The sequence below is a fragment of the Microtus oregoni genome, unplaced genomic scaffold, assembly GCF_018167655.1.
Source record: "Microtus oregoni isolate MIOR12 unplaced genomic scaffold, Mior012 000006F_ref0000085, whole genome shotgun sequence".
NCBI classification, from domain to species: domain Eukaryota; kingdom Metazoa; phylum Chordata; class Mammalia; order Rodentia; family Cricetidae; genus Microtus; species Microtus oregoni.
The window spans coordinates 48,929,663-48,950,205 of record NW_024543065.1 but is presented as its reverse complement, the minus strand read 5'-3'; the positions used below and the strand labels follow the sequence as shown (position 1 = coordinate 48,950,205).

General features: G+C 48.8%; 1 protein-coding gene across 2 annotated transcripts; it reads right to left on the bottom strand.

Moving 5' to 3' along the window:
• Positions 1 to 1,847: 1,847 nt before the first annotated feature.
• Positions 1,848 to 6,220, bottom strand: Pnma8a (PNMA family member 8A). 2 transcript variants are annotated; one of them, XM_041654681.1, is made up of 3 exons: positions 5,933 to 6,220; positions 4,395 to 5,725; positions 1,848 to 3,896 (listed from the first exon to the last, which is right to left on the bottom strand). In XM_041654681.1, exons 2-3 carry the CDS (start codon positions 5,710 to 5,712, stop codon positions 3,880 to 3,882), a joined length of 1,335 nt encoding a protein of 444 aa, XP_041510615.1. In that variant the 5' UTR covers positions 5,713 to 5,725; positions 5,933 to 6,220; the 3' UTR covers positions 1,848 to 3,879. The 2 variants fall into 2 exon arrangements, with proteins under 2 accessions (XP_041510615.1, XP_041510614.1); XM_041654680.1 differs by having other exon boundaries at positions 5,939 to 6,219.
• Positions 6,221 to 20,543: the final 14,323 nt, after the last annotated feature.

Here is a 20,543-nt window from a genome sequence, read left to right as displayed (position 1 = left end):
TCTCAGTTTCCTAGTGAGTTACTGGACCCCAACAGATGATCATCATGGAGTTCTTTGAAGACCTTGCCCAAAGACGACTTTTAAGTCAGCCGACAGATGGCAGTGTTGCAGATCAACTCCTGTACAGCCGCAGGTCTCTGCTACTCCGGAACTCACCTTGTTTGCTTTTCACAGAAGCCCTACCTTACCCTCTGGACCCCACTTCCCCCGCAGTCATCCACCTACAGCTCTCAGTCCGTGCACATTACAATCCCCAGAGGCTCGTAAAGACACCAGTTCTGGGCATCAGGTAGTGACGTACTTCCCGTGCAGGCGTAAGGACCTGGTTGTGAATATGCAGCACCCACATAAAAATTCAAGTGTAGAGAGCCAGATGGAGGTGGCGCACACCTCTAATCCCTGCACTTGGGATGCAGAAGCAGCTGGATCTCTGAGTTTGAAGTCAGCCTGGTCTACCGTACAAGTTCTAGGATACTAAGGTCTACATAGAAAAACTCTGTCTCAAAAACAACGAACAAAAACCAAAACCTAACAAACACACCAAAAAAGAGGGCTGGTTGTGTTGCTCAGTGGTAGAGCCCCTGCCTAGAATCCCCCAGTGAGGGGCTGGGGTGTGGTTCAGTGGTAGAGCCCCTGCCTAGAATCCCCCAGTGAGGGGCTGGGGGTGTGGTTCAGTGGTAGAGCCCCTGCCTAGAATCCCCCAGTGAGGGGCTAGGGGTGTGGTTCAGTGGTAGAGCCCCTGCCTAGAATCCCCCAGTGAGGGGCTGGGGTGTGGCTCAGTGGTAGAGCCCCTGCCTAGAATCTCCCAGTGAGGGGCTGGGGTGTGGCTCAGTGGTGGAGCCCCTGCCTAGAATCCCCCAGTGAGGGGCTGGGGTGTTGCTCAATGGTAGAGACCCTGCCTAGAATCCCCCAGTGAGGGGCTGGGGTGTGGCTCAGTGGTAGAGCCCCTGCCTAGAATCCCCCAGTGAGGGGCTGGGATGTGGCTCAGTGGTAGAGCCCCTGCCTAGAATCCCCCAGTGAGGGGCTGGGGTGTGGCTCAGTGGTAGAGCCCCTGCCTAGAATCTCCCAGTGAGGGGCTGGGGTGTGGCTCAGTGGTGGAGCCCCTGCCTAGAATCCCCCAGTGAGGGGCTGGGGTGTTGCTCAATGGTAGAGACCCTGCCTAGAATCCCCCAGTGAGGGGCTGGGGTGTGGCTCAGTGGTAGAGCCCCTGCCTAGAATCCCCCAGTGAGGGGCTGGGATGTGGCTCAGTGGTAGAGCCCCTGCCTAGAATCCCCCAGTGAGGGGCTGGGGTGTGGCTCAGTGGTAGAGCCCCTGCCTAGAATCCCCCAGTGAGGGGCTGGGGTGTGGCTCAGTGGTGGAGCCCCTGCCTAGAATCCCCCAGTGAGGGGCTGGGGTGTTGCTCAATGGTAGAGACCCTGCCTAGAATCCCCCAGTGAGGGGCTGGGGTGTGGCTCAGTGGTAGAGCCCCTGCCTAGAATCCCCCAGTGAGGGGCTGGGGTGTGGCTCAGTGGTGGAGCCCCTGCCTAGAATCCCCCAGTGAGGGAATGGGGGTGTGGTTCAGCAGTGGGGTGATTACCTAGTACATGTGAGGCCCTAGGTTCAATCCCTATTACCAAAACATAAATAACTAAATAAACTACTTTCAGATCATTCAGCCTCACTTATCCCCTAGTCTAGAAACCATAACGTCATTGGAGACATGGATGACAGCCCACAACAACCAAGAACAAATAACTTCTCTGATGGGAAACAAACAACGGTCGCGTGAATCTCTTACTGCTTAGCAGGAAAAATCTTCCGCCAAGCTCCCTCCTCCAACAAGACAGACTGCACGGAGACTTCATTTGCACAACTTTATTTTACACTCACACATTTACAGTCACTGATCGTTGTATCAATGAGCTACTTCCACGAAGGGGTCTCAAGGATTATCACAGGAAAAGCGGCTGGCGGCTGACTGATTCACTGACAAATGTTTAACAACTGATCGCAGTTTCTGGGTCGAGAAATCTGCAGTGGGGAAAAGGGCATGAAAACTCACGAGGGCTGGCAGTCCAGGACGGAAAGCCTGCTGTGTACCAGGTTAGCACAGGTTAGCAAGGGACCTCGCTGTCACAGCTGAACGGGAAAGCGAAACACACACAGGTGCAGACTCATTTTGGATATTGTGTTACAGGACATGCAGGGGACCAGATCCCTTCCACTCCCTTCCGACCTTTCTCCTCAAAGTTCACACCTACAAGAAACTTAGAGAGTGGGACACACACACACACACACACCCGACACCTCATTAGAAAACTATGTTGCAAGAGGAAGGATCTGATTTTGATCCCCAAAACCTGTGCAAACACAAACAAAAAGTTAACGTTGTAACACAGGCTTGTAGCCCCAGTTCTGGGGCGGGGAGGGCATCCCTGGGGTCCACTGCCCCGCCAGCCTCCTAGCCAGTTTCAGGACAGTGAGAGACTGGGTCTCATAAAAAAGTGGGTGGTGGCTGAGGAGTGACACCCAAAGTAACCCTCTGCCTCCACATACACACACATGCACAGATGGACACACACATACACAGAAAAATACAACTATATACAAAATACAGAGTCAATGGCTAGTTACAGTTATCCTATACACACAAGGGAATATTTTAGATATTTTGGATTACAACACAGTTGAGTTTTCATTTTTCTACACTTTAAACAAAATGTTCTTAATTACTTATTCATTTTGAGGCAGGGTCTCACTCTATAGCCCAAGCTGGCCTTGAACTCATAGCAATTCTCCTGCCTCAACCTCCACATGCCACGTGTCACCATAGCTGCTTCTTCTGAATGTTAAAATGTTTTATTATATTTATTTCCTGGGGGCGTACTTGTGCCCATGAAATAATTGTGGAGATCAGGGGTGTTGCTTCTCTCTCTCCATTATGTGGGTGTTGGGGATTGAACCCAGGGACTCGAACTTGGTGGCAAGCCCCTGCCCCTTTTCTCGTTGAGTCATATCTCCAGCATCTCTTTCGTGCTGCTAAACATGAAAAAAAGAGTCCCCAGGATGTAGCTTAGAAACCACAGATGGTGAAGACACCATTCTCTCTCCTTCACACACACAGAGGTGCAGGGCAGCATGGTCAGACTTAATGGCACTAAATTCAGAGAATAGAATTCCGTCCATGCAGGACCTTTTTACATGAGGATTAGAATTTAGGTCCTTGTGTTTACACTGCAAGTCCTCTCTCCTTCTGAGCCATCTCCCCTGCCCTCCGTTTTGTTTTTTGTTTTTTTGTTTTTTAAAGATTCTGAAATCTGAAGAATTCAAGGGCAAGTAGATATTTGGGTTTTCTCCAGAACTAACTCTTGGGACCTAACCAACTTCTGGCTAGGCTGCTGAAGGACCGAAGCTGAAGTACACAAAGCAAGCTTCGAAGAGCAAGGCCTGACTTACCGAATGCTTACAGCGCAAGGGACAAAATGGCCACCTTGCCCTTCGGGACTTCAGGCTCTACAAGTGGGCTGGGCCTCCAGAAGAAAAAGCAGAGGGTAGAGGAAAATAAAGGCTAAATGTGGGTAAACATAACCAAGAGCCCTCTTGTGGGTAAAAGGGAAAGAATGTTCTAGCATTTTCCAAAGCTACTTATCACCTCTTCTGCCTTTGAGGGTGAGCAGAGATGAAAAGAAGCTCCCACTGAGGAAAAGACAGAGTTACCACGGCACACACGCCTCCTTAGGCCTTATACCCGTTACCTGTGCGGGTCAGAGCACACACACTTAACAGGCCCCTACAGAGTCCAAAGTCACGTTTCATTCAACCACAAAGAAAAAGTCGGCTTCCAACTTGAAACTTCTTTCTCAATGCTCTTCCACCTCCTCAGGTGCAGGGTTCCCCAAATCATAGCTTTCTGGAATCTGTGGATAAATCAGAATATCCCCAGAAGGGTAACAGGGTCAGGCATAATTAGATATTTATTGCCTGGGAACGTCCTGAGTCCAGGACCATGCCCACCCCACCCCCCATCCCCACCTAGTCAAGCCCTAGAAACAGCAGCCTTAGAGTCCTGCATGCTAACAAACAACAGAATATCAAATTATAAACTTTTATGTAGTGCAGGCTGATCGTAGACTCTCAGCCCTCTGCTTCGGTCTCTAAAGTGCTGGGGATACACGATTACACACCCCAAAACCATTACATTGCTGTGGAAGGAAGTGGGTGAGATAGTCACGGGTTGACAGAAACCCAAACGATGCCTAGCAAGGGCTCTAGGAGGGAGGACTGGGCTCTCTCACTAACCCTCACCTGGGAGGGGGTTTCAAACACTGCCCTTATGCACTGGGGTCCTGTTAGGCCCCCTGCCCCCACACCGCACCCCTGTTTCAACTAACCACATCATGTCTATAGTCACTCACCTTTGGAGACATGAGGGAAGCCTCCTGGCTTGGTCTTCTGAGCACTGGAAGCTGAAGCATGTGCATTAGCAGGTGCATTAGCAGGTGCATTAGCAGGTGCATTAGCAGGTTGGGGCCCCCGAGGAGGCCTTTGAACCAACATGGCCCTTCTAGAACCAGGCCCTTTCTTGGGAATCACGGGCGTGTTCTTGGTAGCTTCAGAATCAATCAGAACATAAGAGAGGGAGCCCATGCCCATCTTCTTCTTCTTCTTCATGGGGGCAGGGATCTTATTTGTGGCCCAGGTCATGGCTTTCTTCTTTGGAGGGCTCTCAGGACCACCCTCTTGATCTGAGTCCTCCAGATTCCCAGGGCCCTCTGTTGTGGCCCGTGAACGCCGAGGAAGATCGTTGGGATCCTTCCAGACTCTTTTCTTCTTCCAAACTGTCTCCTCCTGCTTCACAAAGGGTTTTTTGTTGTTCTTGACAGACTCCGGGATCTCTGAGTTTCGGGCAGATGCAGCTTCAGCGCCTTCTAAATTCGCCTTATTGTAATTGTTGCCTTGGGGTTTTCTCCAGCATATTGGTTCTTGTTTAGGATTTTTTTTCTGCTTCCTTCTCCTGGAGCGAATCTTACCTCCAGCCCGGCGAAATGGAGGTTTTGGAGAGTCACCACGGTCCTCTGCAGTCTTCCAGTAGTTTCGGTCCTCCATCTTGAAAGTCGAGCCCACCTCTACACCCAGTCCGGGTTCCTTCTTTACCATTCTCCTTGCTGTTGACGCCCAAGTCGCCATCAGCTCGGCCTCCTCGGCCCTCGCTTCTTCCTCCCGATTACGCATTTCTGCATTCATGTAGAAGATAACCTGTATGACGGCACCCAGGAGCAGCCCCATGGCTTCTGCCCAGTTTGGTGGGGGCTGGTTTGGGTTCGGGAACGATGGATGCTGGTTGAGCCTCAAGAGACGTACCACGTCCTCCCAAGTGCGCCCTTCGCCATCCAGGAATTCGTTCAGATTTTTTAAAAACTCAGCGTCCTGGGTGGGGTCTCTGCAGACCACTTTCCAGACACCACCCTTCCCCGGGAACTCGCGAGGTACAGAGCTCAGGTTCACACCCTCGCTAACCTCAACAAGCGCAGCTTTGACGTTCTCCTGCCGCAAAAAAATTTTGTTGACCACACGGTATGTGCCCAGTGGCAAGAGGACCCCATTCAGGGTCTCCTCGATTTCTGCATGGCTACAGTGCTCAGGAATGCCAGTAACCAATAGGGACCTGTGGATGTCCAGTCCCATGCCCCGGCACCAGTCTTCCAGCAAGCTCATCGCCATGGGCTCCGACATCTTCCTGCTCTACCTGTGCAGGGAACAAAGACTCTGAGAGGGAGAGGAGTGGAGGTGAGCTGGTTCCCAAATATGAATCTCACAAGACAGTGAGGTCAGATTCCCTGGAAGATGTTCAAAACCATAGATCTCCCTTGTCTCTTACACAGCTGGCTTTGTAAGAGGCCTGACTCCTCTCCCCTCAAGATCCTCCTCCCCAACCTGGGCCCCCAGTGCTCACGTGTACCGGATATGGTGCAATCGGCCCTGGCCCCTTCCTGGAGTCTGTCTGGAGCGCTGCTGGTTCACGGGGATGTTCTGGCCACCCCCGCTTCCGATAGTCTAGGCAGGCCAAGGACAGGAGGCTAGATTGCGGAGAGCAGGCCCCGGCCCCAAAGAGCCAGAAGTTGTGTCTATGCCCGGCTCCAGCTCCAGTCTACAAGGGTCAAACGGCCTTGATCCCCCTGAGCCCCACCGAGCTGGCCTGGCTTTGGCGTTGGCGTTGAAGAGCGCTCATGCGCACTTTGCTTCCTCAGATCTGCATCCCCGGCGGTCTCCATGGCAACCAGCCACTGGTTGCTAGGCATCATTGCTGCCTAGCTGTGGGCTCTGTAGCTGGGCTTAATAAGAAGGATGGACAAAAGATGTGGCCACTGGGACTGTTCAGATGTCCATTGGACAAAAAGCCCGTATCCTACATCCCTCCAGGGCTGTTTTTTCTACCGCTATTTTTTTCTCTTTAAATTATATACATAAACAAACACATGCACGCGCATATATCTCACCCTCACACCTCAGAAAGGGTCCTACTGGTTGTCCTTGAACTTTCTGTGTAGATGAGGCTGGCCTGGAACTCACAGAGATCCACGTGCCTCTATTTCCAAGGGTGCTAGTGTTAAAGGCATGTGCCACCATGTCTGACAATTTTTATAATTTTTTAAAAATATTTATTTATTAAGTATACAATATTCTGTCTGTGCGTATGCCTGCAGGCCAGAAGAGGGCACCAGACCTCATTACAGATGGTTGTGAGCCACCATGTGGTTGCTGGGAATTGAACTCAGGACCTTTGGAAGAGCAGGCAATGCTCTTAACCTCTGAGCCATCTCTCCAGCCCTAATTTTTAAATTATTATTTTGGAGTTTGGGGGGTTTTCTTCCTTTTTTGTTTGTTTTGTTTTTGCTAGAATATAAAGTGACGGGGCTGGAAAGACAGCTCAGCAGTTAGCGCTGGCAGCTCTTGCATAGAACTCAGGTTTAATTCCCAGCAGCCAACAGTCCTGGGAATCTGATGCCATCTTCTGGCATCTGTGGGCACTGCATACATGTGGGGCACAGATACATATGTAGGCAAAACACCCACGCATTTAAAATAAATAACTTAACCTCTGGGTACAACCGGCAAAGGAAGGCTTTCGAGCCTCTGGAGTGAATCACAGCACTGCTGGATAAGTAAACAAAGAGATAAGAAAGAAAACTACTTACCTTACGAAATTCACTAAAGTTGAGGTAACTTAGACGAAAACTCTCGTGACTAGGGTTATGTTTGAATCTAACTAAGCAACCACATCATAAGTAACTATAAAAAAGGCAACTTCTGTTACCCCAGAAACTGAGATTTACCCTGTAGACGAAGAATAATTGGAAGACTCTGTCATCAAAAATGAAACTGAAGGCCAGGCAGTGGTGGCGAAGGCCTTTGATCCCAGAACTCAGGAGGCAGAGGTAGAAGGATCTCTGTGAGTTCAAAGCCAGCCTGGTCTACAGAGTGAGTTCCAGGACAGCTAGCACGACACAGAGAAATTCTGGCCTCAAAATACAAAAACAACACCCAAAAAAGAAAAGAAACTGAAGGGCAGGATTGTGGCTACCAGGGTAAAGTACTTGTTCTGTAAATGCAAGGACCTGAGTTCAGATCCCCAGCACCCATGAAAGAAACAAGGGCAGCATCTCAGGCCTAGAATCCCAGTGCTGGAAACAGAGAGGCAGCACCGTGGGACTCCTCTGACCAGTCTATCCAGACAGCGTGGTCCAGGCATGTGAGAGACCCTGCCTCAAATTTCATGGTGATGATGCCTTTAGTCTCAGCATCAGGAGGCAGAGACAGGTGGATCTCCAAGTTCAAGGCCAACCTGGTCTACAGAGCAAGTTCCAGGTCAGCCAGGTCTACAAAGAGAAACTCTAAATAAAGAAAGTGGAGAACAATCCAGGAAGGTACCAACACTGACCTCTGGCCACCACAAGCACACTTGTGCAAGCAAACCCCGCCTCCAAACACACAAACACAAAAATAATGCATTTGCATTATAGCGTTCCAATGAAACGTGGGCTTGGAGAAAGTCATATTTCTAAGACTGCAGTTCAAATGGATTTCATTTGAGTATGTGTGTATGAAGTGTGTGTCAGGGTGTGTGCGTCAAGGCACACGTGGAAGTTGGAGGACAGCTTGCTGGAGTCAGTGCTCTCCTTCCACATGGACTGAACCCAGGGCCCAGGCTTGTGCAGGGGACATGTTTACCCATTGAGCCTCCTCACCATCCCAAAACTTGTACCTTATCTGCCATTCTATGCAGTGGTAATAGGTAAAACTAAAAAAATGATTACCTGGGGGGGCTGGAGAGATGGCTCAGTGGTTAAGAGCATTGCCTGCTCTTCCAAAGGTCCTGAGTTCAATTCCCAGCAACCACATGGTGGCTCACAACCATCTGTAAAGAGGTCTGGCGCCCTCTTCTGGCCTTCAGGCATACAGACAGAATATTGTATACATAATAAATAAATTATACATAATAAATAAATATTTAAAAAAATGATTACCTGGAGAACAATAAAAATGAGATGTAAAAATATCTTAAGTAAGTGAAAAATGAACCAATATTATGTGTATACATACATACACAGAGAGAGAGTATTTAAATTAAATGTGTTTATGGCCCGGTGTGGTGGCTCACACCTTTGATCCCAGAATTTGGGAGGCAGAGGCAGACTCTGTGAGTCCCCGGCCAGACTGTTATAGATAGTGAGACTCTCACACTGGAGCGGTAGCTCAATAAACAAAAGCACTGGCTGTTCTTGGTAGGACCCTGGTTCCATTTGCAGCGCTCTGTAAGTCCACCTCCAAGGAATATGACCCCTCTTCTGGTCACCTTGGTTACAAGTGCACATATGTTGCAATACATACATGCAGGTAAACAACTATGCACATGAAATAAAAAGTGTGAATGTAGGATCTCTTGAGTTCAAAGCCAGCCTGCTCTACATAGTGAGTTCTAGGACTACCAGAGCTACACAGAGAAACCCTAAGGGAGGGAGAAAATGTTAATGTAAATAAATTAAGTTAAAATGTATTAATAAAGCCAGGCATAGTGGTGTGTGCCTGTTATCCCAGGAGGAGAGTCCCAGAAAGTTCAAGGAATGTCAGGGATGCAAATGAAGGATCAGGCTGATCGAGGTTACACAATGACTGTGTCTCAATAATCAATTAATTAATTAAAAGTCAGCATATCGGGGCACACATGTGATCCCTTGGCAGGTGGATTAAGGGTTCAAGGTCAGCTGTTCAGTGATGATGCATCCTTTAATCCCAACAGGAAGGAAGCAGAGGCAGGTGGGATCTCTGAGTTTGAGGCCAGCCTGGACTACAGAGAGAGTTCTAGGACAGCCAGCGCTGCCACACAGAGAAATTCTGTCTCAAAAGAGAGAGAGAGACAGAGACAGAGAGAGAGAGAGAGAGAGAGAGAGAGAGAGAGAGCTCAAGGTCATTCTTACATACATGCTTTTCAAATTTGAGGCCAGTCTAGGGTTTGAGAGACCGCCATGACAAAAAGTAGATAAATAAGTCATGTTCATGTAGAAAAAAAATACATAAATAGGTAAACTTTATATACGTGTGTGTGTGTTTATATACACACAGGTGCTTAGTGGCATCAGCTGCCTGCCCGGTCTCTTATTAAGGACCCACCCAGATTGCCAGAGGATTTAAAAATAGTTCTAAAGCATCCCTAATAGGAGTCTTACTGTGGTTTCCATGACGACACATAGCCCTTTGGTTTCCATGACAACATTTTGCAGAGTGGTTTCCAAGACAACACATCTCTGCAACTCCAACCTTTCTGTCCATTTCTGCTTTGTGTTTGGGGCTATTTTTTTTTTATCTTCTTCCTCTCCCTTTAGCCTTGGTTTTCTTTTGTGTTTGATTGGTTTTTGTTTTTTGCCTGGAAATGAGATGTAATATTGTCCACGCTGGCCGCATACTTGCTATTTAGCCAAGAATGGCCTTGAGCTTTTGATCCCATCGGCTCTGCAGCCTCCCTAGTGCTATTGCAGACGTGAGTCGGCATATCCGGTTCCATTTCTTTCGCTCTAAGACAGGTTCTGACTGTGTGGCTCAGGCTGGCTTCAAATTCAAGTGCCCCCCCCCTACACACACACATCAGCATCAGCGCCCTGAGTCCTGGAATGGAAGGCCTGAGCCATTTTACCTGACTAGACTTCGGGTTTCTCCTTTACCCTGCTGTATAGTTTAGTTGAGAACCCATCAAATTTCTAGAAATACCAACTCCAGAGAAAGTTTAGGGGGTCTTAGTTTGTTTTCTATTGCTGTGATAAATGCCATGACCAAAAAGCAACTTGAGAAGCAAAGGGTTTTCACTGAGAAAAGTTGGGGCAAGAACCTTGGTCAGAGACTCACAGGGAGGCCATAGAGAAACACTGCTTACTGGCTTGCTCAGCTGCTTTCCTATACACCCAGAAGTATTAGACCAGGGGTGGCACTGCCCACGGGAGGCTGAGCCCTCCCTACATCAGTTGTCAATTGGCTTGCCTCCAGGCCAATCCGATGGGGGCATTTTTTTCAGTCCAGCTTTCCTCTTCTCAGAGGAACCTAACACGTGTCAAGTCGACAAATAATAATCATAGTCACAATAAGTAAAAGTACCCAAAACAAGGATAGATGGGTTCCTCCTAGATTCCCTTTTTCCAAAAAGTTGTGCTAACCCCCCACCTTGGGGACAGAGATGGTCGGCTGACATCGTCCTGTCCTGTGTCCTGTCAGGGATCCTCTTGTGCTCAAGGCTTTTCCGTTTAACTTGATTCCTCACAAGCCCAGTGTCTCACCGTCTTTCTTTCTTTTTTTTTTTTTTAAGATTTATGTATTTATTATGTACACAGTGTTCAGCCTCCATGCAGGTGCCAGAAGAGAGCACCAGATCTCATTACAGATAGTTGTGAGCCACCATGTGGTTGCTGGGAATTGAACTCAGGACCTCCGGAAGAGCAGTCCGTGCTCTTAACCTCTGAGCCATCTCTCCAGCCCTCTCACCATCTTTCTACAGCTGTAATAAAACACTCTGACCAAGAGCAGCTTGAAAAAAGTCTTAGAGAGATGGCTCAGAGGTTAAGAGCACTGACTGCTCTTCCAGAGGTCCTGAGTTCAATACCCAGTAACCACATGGTGGCTCACAACCATCTGTAATGAGATCTGGTGCCCTCTTCTGGCCTGCAGCAGACATGCAGACAGAATACTGTTATAAATAATTAATAAATAAATCTTTAAAAAAAAAAAAAGTCTTAGTTAGGGTTCCTAATGCTGCCACAAAACGCCACGACCGTAAGGCAAGTTGGGGAGGAAAGGGTTTATTTGCTTACACCTTAGCTTCATTAGACATCACTGAAGGAAGTCAGGACAGGAACTCAAGCAGGGCAGGATCCTGGAGGCAGGAACTGATGCAGAGGCCGTAGAGGGTGCTGCTTACTGGTTTGCTTTCCCTGACTTTCGCCTTCTTATAGAATCCAGGACCAGCAACCCAGGGATAACTCCACCCACCACGAGCTGAGCCCTTACTAAGTGAGAAAATACCTTACAACTGGATCTCATAGAGGCATCTCCTCAACTGAGGCTCCTTCCTCTCTAATGACTCTAGTTTGTGTCACACTGACCCACAAAACCAGCCAGTAAAGAAAGGAAAGGGATTACTTCATCTTACATTTCTAGGCAAAAGCTCATTGTTGAGGAAGTCAGCCTAGGAACTCCAGCAGGAACCTGGAGGAACATGGAAGAAGTCTACTCTCCTTTCTTCTCTCTCTCTCTCTCTCTCTCTCTCTCTCTCTTACTTTTTTGTTTGTTTCTTTGTTTTGTTTTTGTTTTTCAAGAAAGGATTTCTCTGTGGATCTCTGCTGTCCTGAAACTCACTCAGTAGACCAGGCTGACCTCAAATTCACCAAGATCAGCCTTCCCCTGCTTTGGGCTGGGATTAAAGTCCTGCGTGCCACCATGACCATCAGCCAATGGCACCACCCTCAGGGGCCTGGGCCTTCTCACAGCTCCAGCTGCCGGCCTGAACTGCCTGGGAATAAGCACTCAGTTATCACAATGGCCCCCAGGCCAGTGAGTTCCATCCCTGGACAGCCACACAAATACCATGGCACATGGGTGCCCAAGCTCACAAATACAATAATAATAAACAACAATTTCTAATTTTTAAAAAACGGCAGGGACTGGAAAGATGACTCGGCTCTCAGGAACAGTGACTACTCTTCCAGAACACCCAAGTTCTATTCCCAGCATCCACATGGTGGCTTACAACCATCTTCAATTCCAATTGTAGGGGGCCCAACGCCCTCTTCTGACTTCCTCAAGGCACCGCATACATGTGGTGGGCATACACACCTGTAGACAAAACACCCACACATAAAATAAAGTGTTTTTCATTTCCTTTTTGTGGGGCTAGAGAGATGGCTCAGCAGTTAAGAGCATGTACTACTCTTGCAGAGGGCCTGAGTTTAGTTCCCAGCACCCATATCAGTCGTCTCTGGCTGCCTGTAAGAAGTCCAGCTCTAAGGGATTCAACCTACTCTGCCTCCGTGAGCTCAAACACATACAAACACACATAAGTAAAAAATTAAAAAGCTAATCTTTTAAATTGTTATTTGAGTTGCTGAGTTGAATTTCATATCAGATCAGTTAAATTAATTTTATTGTCATTGAAACAGAACTTCCAAAATGACCCTAACATACTTACTCTGTTTTTAAATTTTTTTAAAACATTTTTTATGGTTTATTTAATGTGCAATGGTGTGAAGGTGTCAGATCCCCTGCAACTGAATCTTCAGACAGTTGTGAGCTGCCATGTGGGTGCTGGGAATTGAACCCAGGTCCTTTGGAAGAGCAGTCAGTGCTCTTAACCACTGAGCCATCTCTCCAGCGCCTGTTTTTAAATTTTTATCATTAGTGTGTATGTGTGCATGCACGGAAGAACACAGATGAGGTATGTATGTGTGGAGCAAGTGTGCACATGTCACAGTGCTTGTGTGAAGGTCATAGATAACCTTGGCTTTTATTACAATTATTCAGGTGTTTGCATATTTTGTGTATGTATCTATATATGGGGGAAAAGAAGATAACCCAGTGGTTCAGCAGCTTCGTCTTGGCAACTTTATCCTGGCCCTTTCTGAGTTTCTTCTCACCAGGTTTCGGTAAATAACTGACAAAATCCGAGGATTATGTGGAGGGGGACGAGGCTCATATTACAGCACCAGCTGCCAGCCTGAACTGCCTGGGAATAAGCGCTCTGGCAGCTGGCTTGCTCTGGAGCAGCATTCCAGAGAGAAGTTGTAGCCACAGAACCAGGAACCCGGGCCGGGCCTTTTGATTTGTTGTTTTTAGTCCGGATTACTAATGCTGTGATGAAACACCATGATTAAAGCAGGTTGGGGAGAAAGGGGTTTATTTGGCTTACACTTCCACATCATTATTCATCACCAAAGGAAGTCAGGGCAGGAGCTCATACAAGGCAGGGACTTGGAGGCAAGACCTGGTGCAGGGGCTGTGAAGGGACACCGCTTACTGACTTGCTTCTCATGGCCTACTCATAAAAACCAGGGACCACCAGCCCAAGGACAGCACAACCCCCATGATGGGCTTGACCCTCCTCCGTTAATCATTACTTAATAAAATGCCTTACAGGGGCTGGAGAGATGGCTCAGAGGTTTAGAGCACTGGATGCTCTTCCAGAGAACCTGAGTTCAAGTCCCAGCAACCACATGGTGACTCACAACCATCTACGATGAGATCTGGCGCCCTCTTCTGGTGTGCAAGCATACATGCAGACAGAACACTGTATACATAATAAATAAATCTAAGGAAGGAAGGAAGGAAGGAAAAGAAAGAAACAAACAAAAAAAGAAAGAAAGAAAGATAGAAAGGAAGAAAGAAAATGTCTTACAGGCTTGCCTACAGCACACTCTTATGGAGGCATTCTCTTCCTTTTTTTTTGTTTTTTTTTTTTTTCGAGACAGGGTTTTTCTGTAGCTACGGAGCCTGTCCTGGGACTAGCTCTTGTAGACCAGGCTGGCCTCGAACTCACAAAGATCCGCCTGTCTCTGCCTCCCGAGTGCTGGGATTAAAGGCATGAGCCACCACCGCCCAGCTCTCTTTCTTTTTTTTAAGATTTATTATGTATACAGTGTTCTGCCTTCATGTATGCCTGGGTGCCAAAAGGGGGCACCAAAACTCATTACAGATGTTTGTGAGCCACCATGTGGTTGTTGGGAATTGAATTCAGGACTTCTGGAAGAGCAGCAACCAGTGCTTTTAACCATTGAGCCCTCTCTACTCTAGAGGCATTTTCTTAATTGAGGTTCCCTCCTCTGATGACTCCATATCAAGTTAACATGAAACTATCCAAGACAACAGTCAGCAGTATTGCCTTCATACATATTTCAAAAATAGTCCAGCCCACTGTGTTGAGAAAATCACAGTTGGGCAATAAGCCCAAGCATTTATAGAAAATTAAGGAAATAAACTCACACTGTAATATCATCACTTAGGAGACTGAGGCAGGAGGATTGCCACAAGTGCAAGGCCAGACTGGGCTATATAGTGAGACTGTACAGCCTGTGTTACAAAAGCAGAAATGCTGTCACAAAAGGCACAGCCTGGGACAGGAGGGATGTGGAATGAGAAAAGCACCAGGGTCTTCTGGGGCCAGAAAGATGGTTCAGAGGGGAAAGGCACTTGCCACTAAGCCTTAGGATTCAAGTTCCATCCCCAGGACCCACATGGTGGAAGGAGAAAATGGACTCTCAAAAGTCATCCTCTGAGCCAGTCAGTGGTGGCACAGGCCTTTAATCCCAGCACTGGGAGGCAGAGGCTGACATATATCTGTGAGTTGGAGGCCCGCCTGGTCTACAGAGTAAGTTCCAGAACAGACTCCAAAACAGCTTCAGAGAAAGCCTGTATGGAAAAAGAAAAGAAAAGAAAAAGACTGTAATAATGGATGCTAGGATTGTGACTGTCCCCAATGTCCGTTCACTCTTCCTCGTGAAGCATTACTGATTCCTAAACCAACTGGGGAAAATTTCAGTACATTATCTAATCCACAACTTTTTTATTTTATTTTATTTTATTTTTTGAGACAGGTTTCACTGTGTAACGGTCCTGGCTGTCCTGGAACTACCTCTGTAGACCAAGCTGGTCTCAAAGTCAGAGCTCCACCTGCCTCCCGAGTGCTGGAGTTAAAGTTATGCATCACCACTGCCAGGCACCTAGTCCATGACTTTTCAAGTTTGCACTAGGATTTCTATTGCTGTGACAGAACACCACGACCAAAGTACAAGTTGGGGAGGAAAGGGTTTATTTGACTTACACTTCGGCATTGCTGTTCATCACTGAAGGAAAGCAGGTCAGAAACTCAAGTAGGACAGGAACCTGGAGGCAGGAGCTGATGCAGAGGCCATGGAGGGGAGCTCCTTACTGGCTTGCTTCCCATGGCTTGCTCAGGCCACCTTCTTTTTTTTTTTTTCTCTCTCTCCAAAACAAGGTTTCTCTGCGTAGCCCTGGCTGTCCTGGGACTCACTCTGTACACCAGGCCGAACTTGCACTCACAGAGATCTGCCTGCCTCTGCCTCCCAAGTGCTGAGATTAAATATGTGTGCCGCCACTGCCCAGCCAGCCTATCTTCTTATAGAACCCAGGACCAGCAACCCAGGGATGACATCACCCACCGTGTGTGGGCCCTCCTGCATTGATCACTAATTGAGAAAATGCCTTACAGCTGGATGTCATGGAGGCATTTCCTCAACTGAGGCTCCCTCTAAAGACTCTAACTGTGTCAAGTTGTCACACAAAACTTATTGTGTGTATGTGTGTCTATGTGTGTGTCTCTGTGTATGTGCAGGTGTTTGTACGTGTGTGTGCATGTGGAAGCCAGCAGTTGACATAGGTGTGTCTTCCTTGAGGCCCGATGGTGTCTGAACTCCTTAGAAAGGGAGTTACAGAAAGTTGAGAGCCACCTGGTATGGGAGCTGAGAATCGAACCCGGGTCCTCTGGAAAAGCAGTGTTCTTTCACTGGACCCAGAGCCCACTGATTTGGCAAGGCTGGCTGCCCAGCAAGTCCCAGGATCCAGAATCCTCCTCCCCAGCACTGGGATTAAGGGGAACACTGTGCCAGGCCTTCACATGATGCTGGAGACTCAACTCAGCTCCTCGTACTTACATGGCAAAATCTTTAACATTTGCCATTTCCCCCACCCCTGCCCTTAAAATTGCCTTCAAGTGACCACAAGTTTGAGGTTACCTTCATGGTTACAGCAGCCAAGTAAATGCTAAAATCATTTCCTAGATTGTTTCACAGATGAAAACTTGAGCCCCAACAGTGTAGAACACATTGCTAAGAGACTCACCAACCAAATGCACAAAACACAGTCAGGTAGGCTTCTTTCATTTGTGAGGGGCTGGGTGTGGCTCAGTGGTAGAGCCCCTGCCTAGAATCCCCCAATGAGGGGCTGGGGGCGTGGCTCAGTAGCAGAGCCCTGTCTAGAATCCCCCAGTGAGGGGCTGGGGGCATGGTTCAGTGGCAGAGCCCTGTCTAGAATGCCCCAATGCAAGGGTTGTAACGTGGTTCAGTGGTAGAGCACTTGCTCAGCAGGTATAAAGCTCTGCATTCTGTTCACTGCACCACAAAAAAATAATTTTTAAATATAAGCCAGTGTTAGGGAGATGACTTTCTAGGTAATGTGTTTATTTCACATTCAGACCTGAGTTCGATTCCCCAGCACCCATGTAAAACCATGTGCAGGGGAACAGATCTGTAACCCCAGCCCAGGATTAGCGGGTATAGAGAGAAGCAGATCCCAGGGGCTCACTGAAACTAGGAGCTGCACGTCAGTGAGAGACCCGATCTCGAAAGTGCAAGTGAAGAGCCCTGAGGTACGAGGGACGAATACTGGTGCAGACTTCCAGCCTCCTCGCCAGTGGTTCGTTTTTTGGTTCTCTCTCTCTCTCTCTCTCTCTCTCTCTCTCTCTCTCTCTCTCTCTCTCTGTCTTTTCCAAGGCAGGATTTCTTTGGCTGTCCTGAAACTTGCTCTGTAGACCAGGCTGGCCTTGAACTCAGAGACATCCACCTCCTGTGCCTCCCCAGTGCTGGGATTATAGGCGCGCGCCACCACCTCCCAACCGGTACCTTACTTTTATGGCAGGGTCTCCCACTAACCAGGAGCTTGTCAATTTGGCTAGACTGTCTGGCCAGGACCAGGAACACTTCTGTCTCTGTGTCCCCAGTGCTGGCAGTACAAGCTTGTGCTGACCACACCCAATTTTTTACCTGGATACTGGGAATCCAAAATTGAATCCTCATGTTTGTATAGCCTGCATTTTACCAACTGAACCATCTCCCTAGTCCTATAGATGTAGCCTTGAACTCATGAGTCTCCTGCCTCCACCTCTCCAGCATCAGCCTGCTAGAATATGCTGCCACAACGGGCTTGAGGCTTTCTTTTAAAGGCTGTACAGAAGTCAAGGTCTGACTGTCAGCAGTAGGTCACCAGAGACGGGCTTTGAAGGTCCTACCCCCCCCCCCCCCATGTTCTAGCAGTGGTATCTCTGCTTCTGGGTTTGTCACCACGGCAACAGGCTCTGTTATTACTCCATGCGGCTATGCCTTGCCCAGCACGATGGACCGAGTTCTCTCTGAAGCTATAAGTCTGAAGCATTTCTCCCATAAACTGTCTCCGAATACTAAGGGTGTTCGGTACTTTGGTCATCTTAGGAGGTGTAGGTGGTGCCTTCAGGCCAGTCCCAAATGCGTGATTGATACCTCCGGACTTTTTGTTCCGAAAGAAAGGGGTGTCCAGGGAGGAAGCCCCAAAAGTCAGGCTCTAATTCATCCTCTATCTGTACCAACCTCAATGCCTCTTGATGTCACCAGAAAGAAAAATGGCACAGAACTCATGAAGAGGAGAGAGCTGTCGTCCCAAAAGAGAAAAGACTTCCTGCGTTCTCCAGCCCCACCCCCCTTCTTGCTTTTTATCGAAGGAGCTTCCTCATCAAAGCAAACACTCCACTCCTGACAGAGGACCCAGGTCAGAGCTGAACCACCTGCTTACAGGACGCTCCTTTAGGGCGCAAGACAGCCCAGTATTTATATAGCTCCTACAGGCGCGGAGTGCATGGCCGTGCGTCGTGGTGCACACCTTTAACCCCAGCACTTCGAGATAGAAACGGGATCTCTGTGAGCTGGAGGCCAGACTGGTCTACACAGTCAGGACTACATAGAGAGAGCCTGTCTTAAAACGAAAAGGTTCTGTGGGTAGTTCTTCTGGGTAACTTGGAGTCAAGCATTAGATCTCAAGGTACAGGCAGAGACTCAGTGGCCAGAGTGGCAGTTCTCAGACTGGCCATGTCCTCACCGTCACCTGGGTAGCTTTTGGCAACAGATTTAGGAAGCCCATCCGCAAAATGGCTCAATAGATCCATGGTGGGCCCAGGAATATGCATTTTCTCGCAGATTCCCAGGATCTCCTGAAGCAGCCAGGCTCCGACCCTGACTCTGGGTTTCCATGCCAACTGCACAGGGAAATGGTGGTGAGCATGTGGTTTGAACCCGCGGCCTCTGAGCGCCCTCTCGTGGTACAATAGGGCTTCTGCAGCTCTTGTGAGTTGACGCCTCTGTGTAACTGTATGCTAGAAGCAGCAACCTGGGGGAAATGGGAGGACTCTTCACTAAGGATCTGGGCTTTCTGTAGGCACCAGACTTTGGATACCGGAAGGGGTGACGTTATAGGGCCCCCAGAACCCTCACTTTCCCTTTATTGCACCTATTCACGACCCTAAGAATCTCCAGCGCTGATGTCCTTATCTGAGACAGCTGTGAGACAGGATAAAGATAGGTGTCAGGCAAAGACATACATCCAGAAAATCTGCATGGCCGGGCGGTGGTGGCGCACGCCTTTAATCCCAGCACTCGGGAGGCGGAGGCAGGCGGATCTCTGTGAGTTCGAGGCCAGCCTGGTCTACAAGAGCTAGTTCCAGGACAGGCACCAAAAGCTACGGAGAAACCCTGTCTCGAAAAATCAAAAAAAAAAAAAAAGAAAAGAAAAAAGAAAAAAAGAAAAAAAGAAAATCTGCATGGATCACTCCACCCCGAGCTTCCTCTTCCTAAATTCGGCTCTCTAGAATTCTATTAGCCAGCAGCCCTGCTAGAGCCAGGTGGCCTTTTGTTTTGAAGTTTTCTACTAGGGTTTTTGTTTCCTTGTTTCTTCTTTCACTGTATTTTTTGGGGGTGGAGTGGGTGTGGAATGGGGCGGGATGAGTGTGTGTGTGTGTGTGTGTGTGTGTGTGTGTGTGTTTGGACATGCTTCTGCCATGGCTCACGTTTGTAGGTCAGAGTTCAGCTGGAATAAAACTCAGGTTCTATCCTTGCTCACAAGCTCCTCCATGCCTTAGGCCCATCGAGAGCTGGGTCTTGTTTTGCAGCCCCAGCTCACCTGGAACTTCTGCTCCCCCTGCTTTCGCTTCCTGAGTACTCAGATTACAGATGGGCACCACTACATGAGGCTAAATGGTCTTTTGGTGACACTGCTTCCCCCGATGCCCAGCTTTGATCCTTGCACAGAAGGGACCAGGAATGACACGCTGGTAGTCGTATGCTTGACTTGTTGCTTTTGCTTTGCGCTGGCTGGGGCCTCTCAGCTGATGCTTCTCCCCTCAGGCATTTCCCTGACACAGGCCTCTGTCGCCTCTGTCGTCCACAAGCTTCTGCCTTGGGGGCCTTTTCCAGTCAGCAGCTCCGGAAGTCTAACACACAGATCTTATCTTTATCTAGGGAGTACGTCACCTGTCCTTTCACCCAGGAACGCACCTGCACCCAAGAACGCAGCCTGGAGGAATCCGCATTGCTGCAGCGTACGCTGTGATTGCTTTTCCCGCCGCCAGGGGGCAGCCGTGCCCCACCCACCTACGTCACTTGGGGCTCCCTGTAGGTTGCACCTGCTTCAGCGCACGGACTTTGAGTCTGACACCCTCTCCCCCCACCCCCGGGCAACCTCAGGGCCTCCACTTCACAGCTCCTTCTGCTTTTCTTTACTCGACCCTCGGCTCCCTCCAGAGACCTTATGGTTCTGGAAGGTTCCTCACCAAGTGCATCTAGGGTCTGGTTTAGCCAAGGCAAAAGAGTTATCCGTTGTAACCATTCAACAACCGCCAATCAGAACTACACTGTTAGCTGCACATGGTGATAGGCGCTGGGGACGCTGTGGGATACACCCCACTCGCTCTGCTGGGAGCTGACTCTAAGAGGCTCTGCTTTCCCTCCACCTGCTCACACACTTTCCCCTAGCCAGGTAGGACCCCAAAGACCTAGCCCCAGGGGCTACTGATCTTGGATGGTGCACTAGGGCTGGAAAAGTTGGGGAGGAAGACTGCCCGATCCTGAAGGCAGCAGCAGAAAGCAGCAACATGGATGAACCAAAGCCCCTGTACCGTCTTCAGCAAAACTGCCTCTGGGTTTGGGGTCTCCAGACTCCAGTGACCTGGATTCCAGGCTGTCGGCTTTTCAGAAGAGGTACCTCCAACGCCGGAA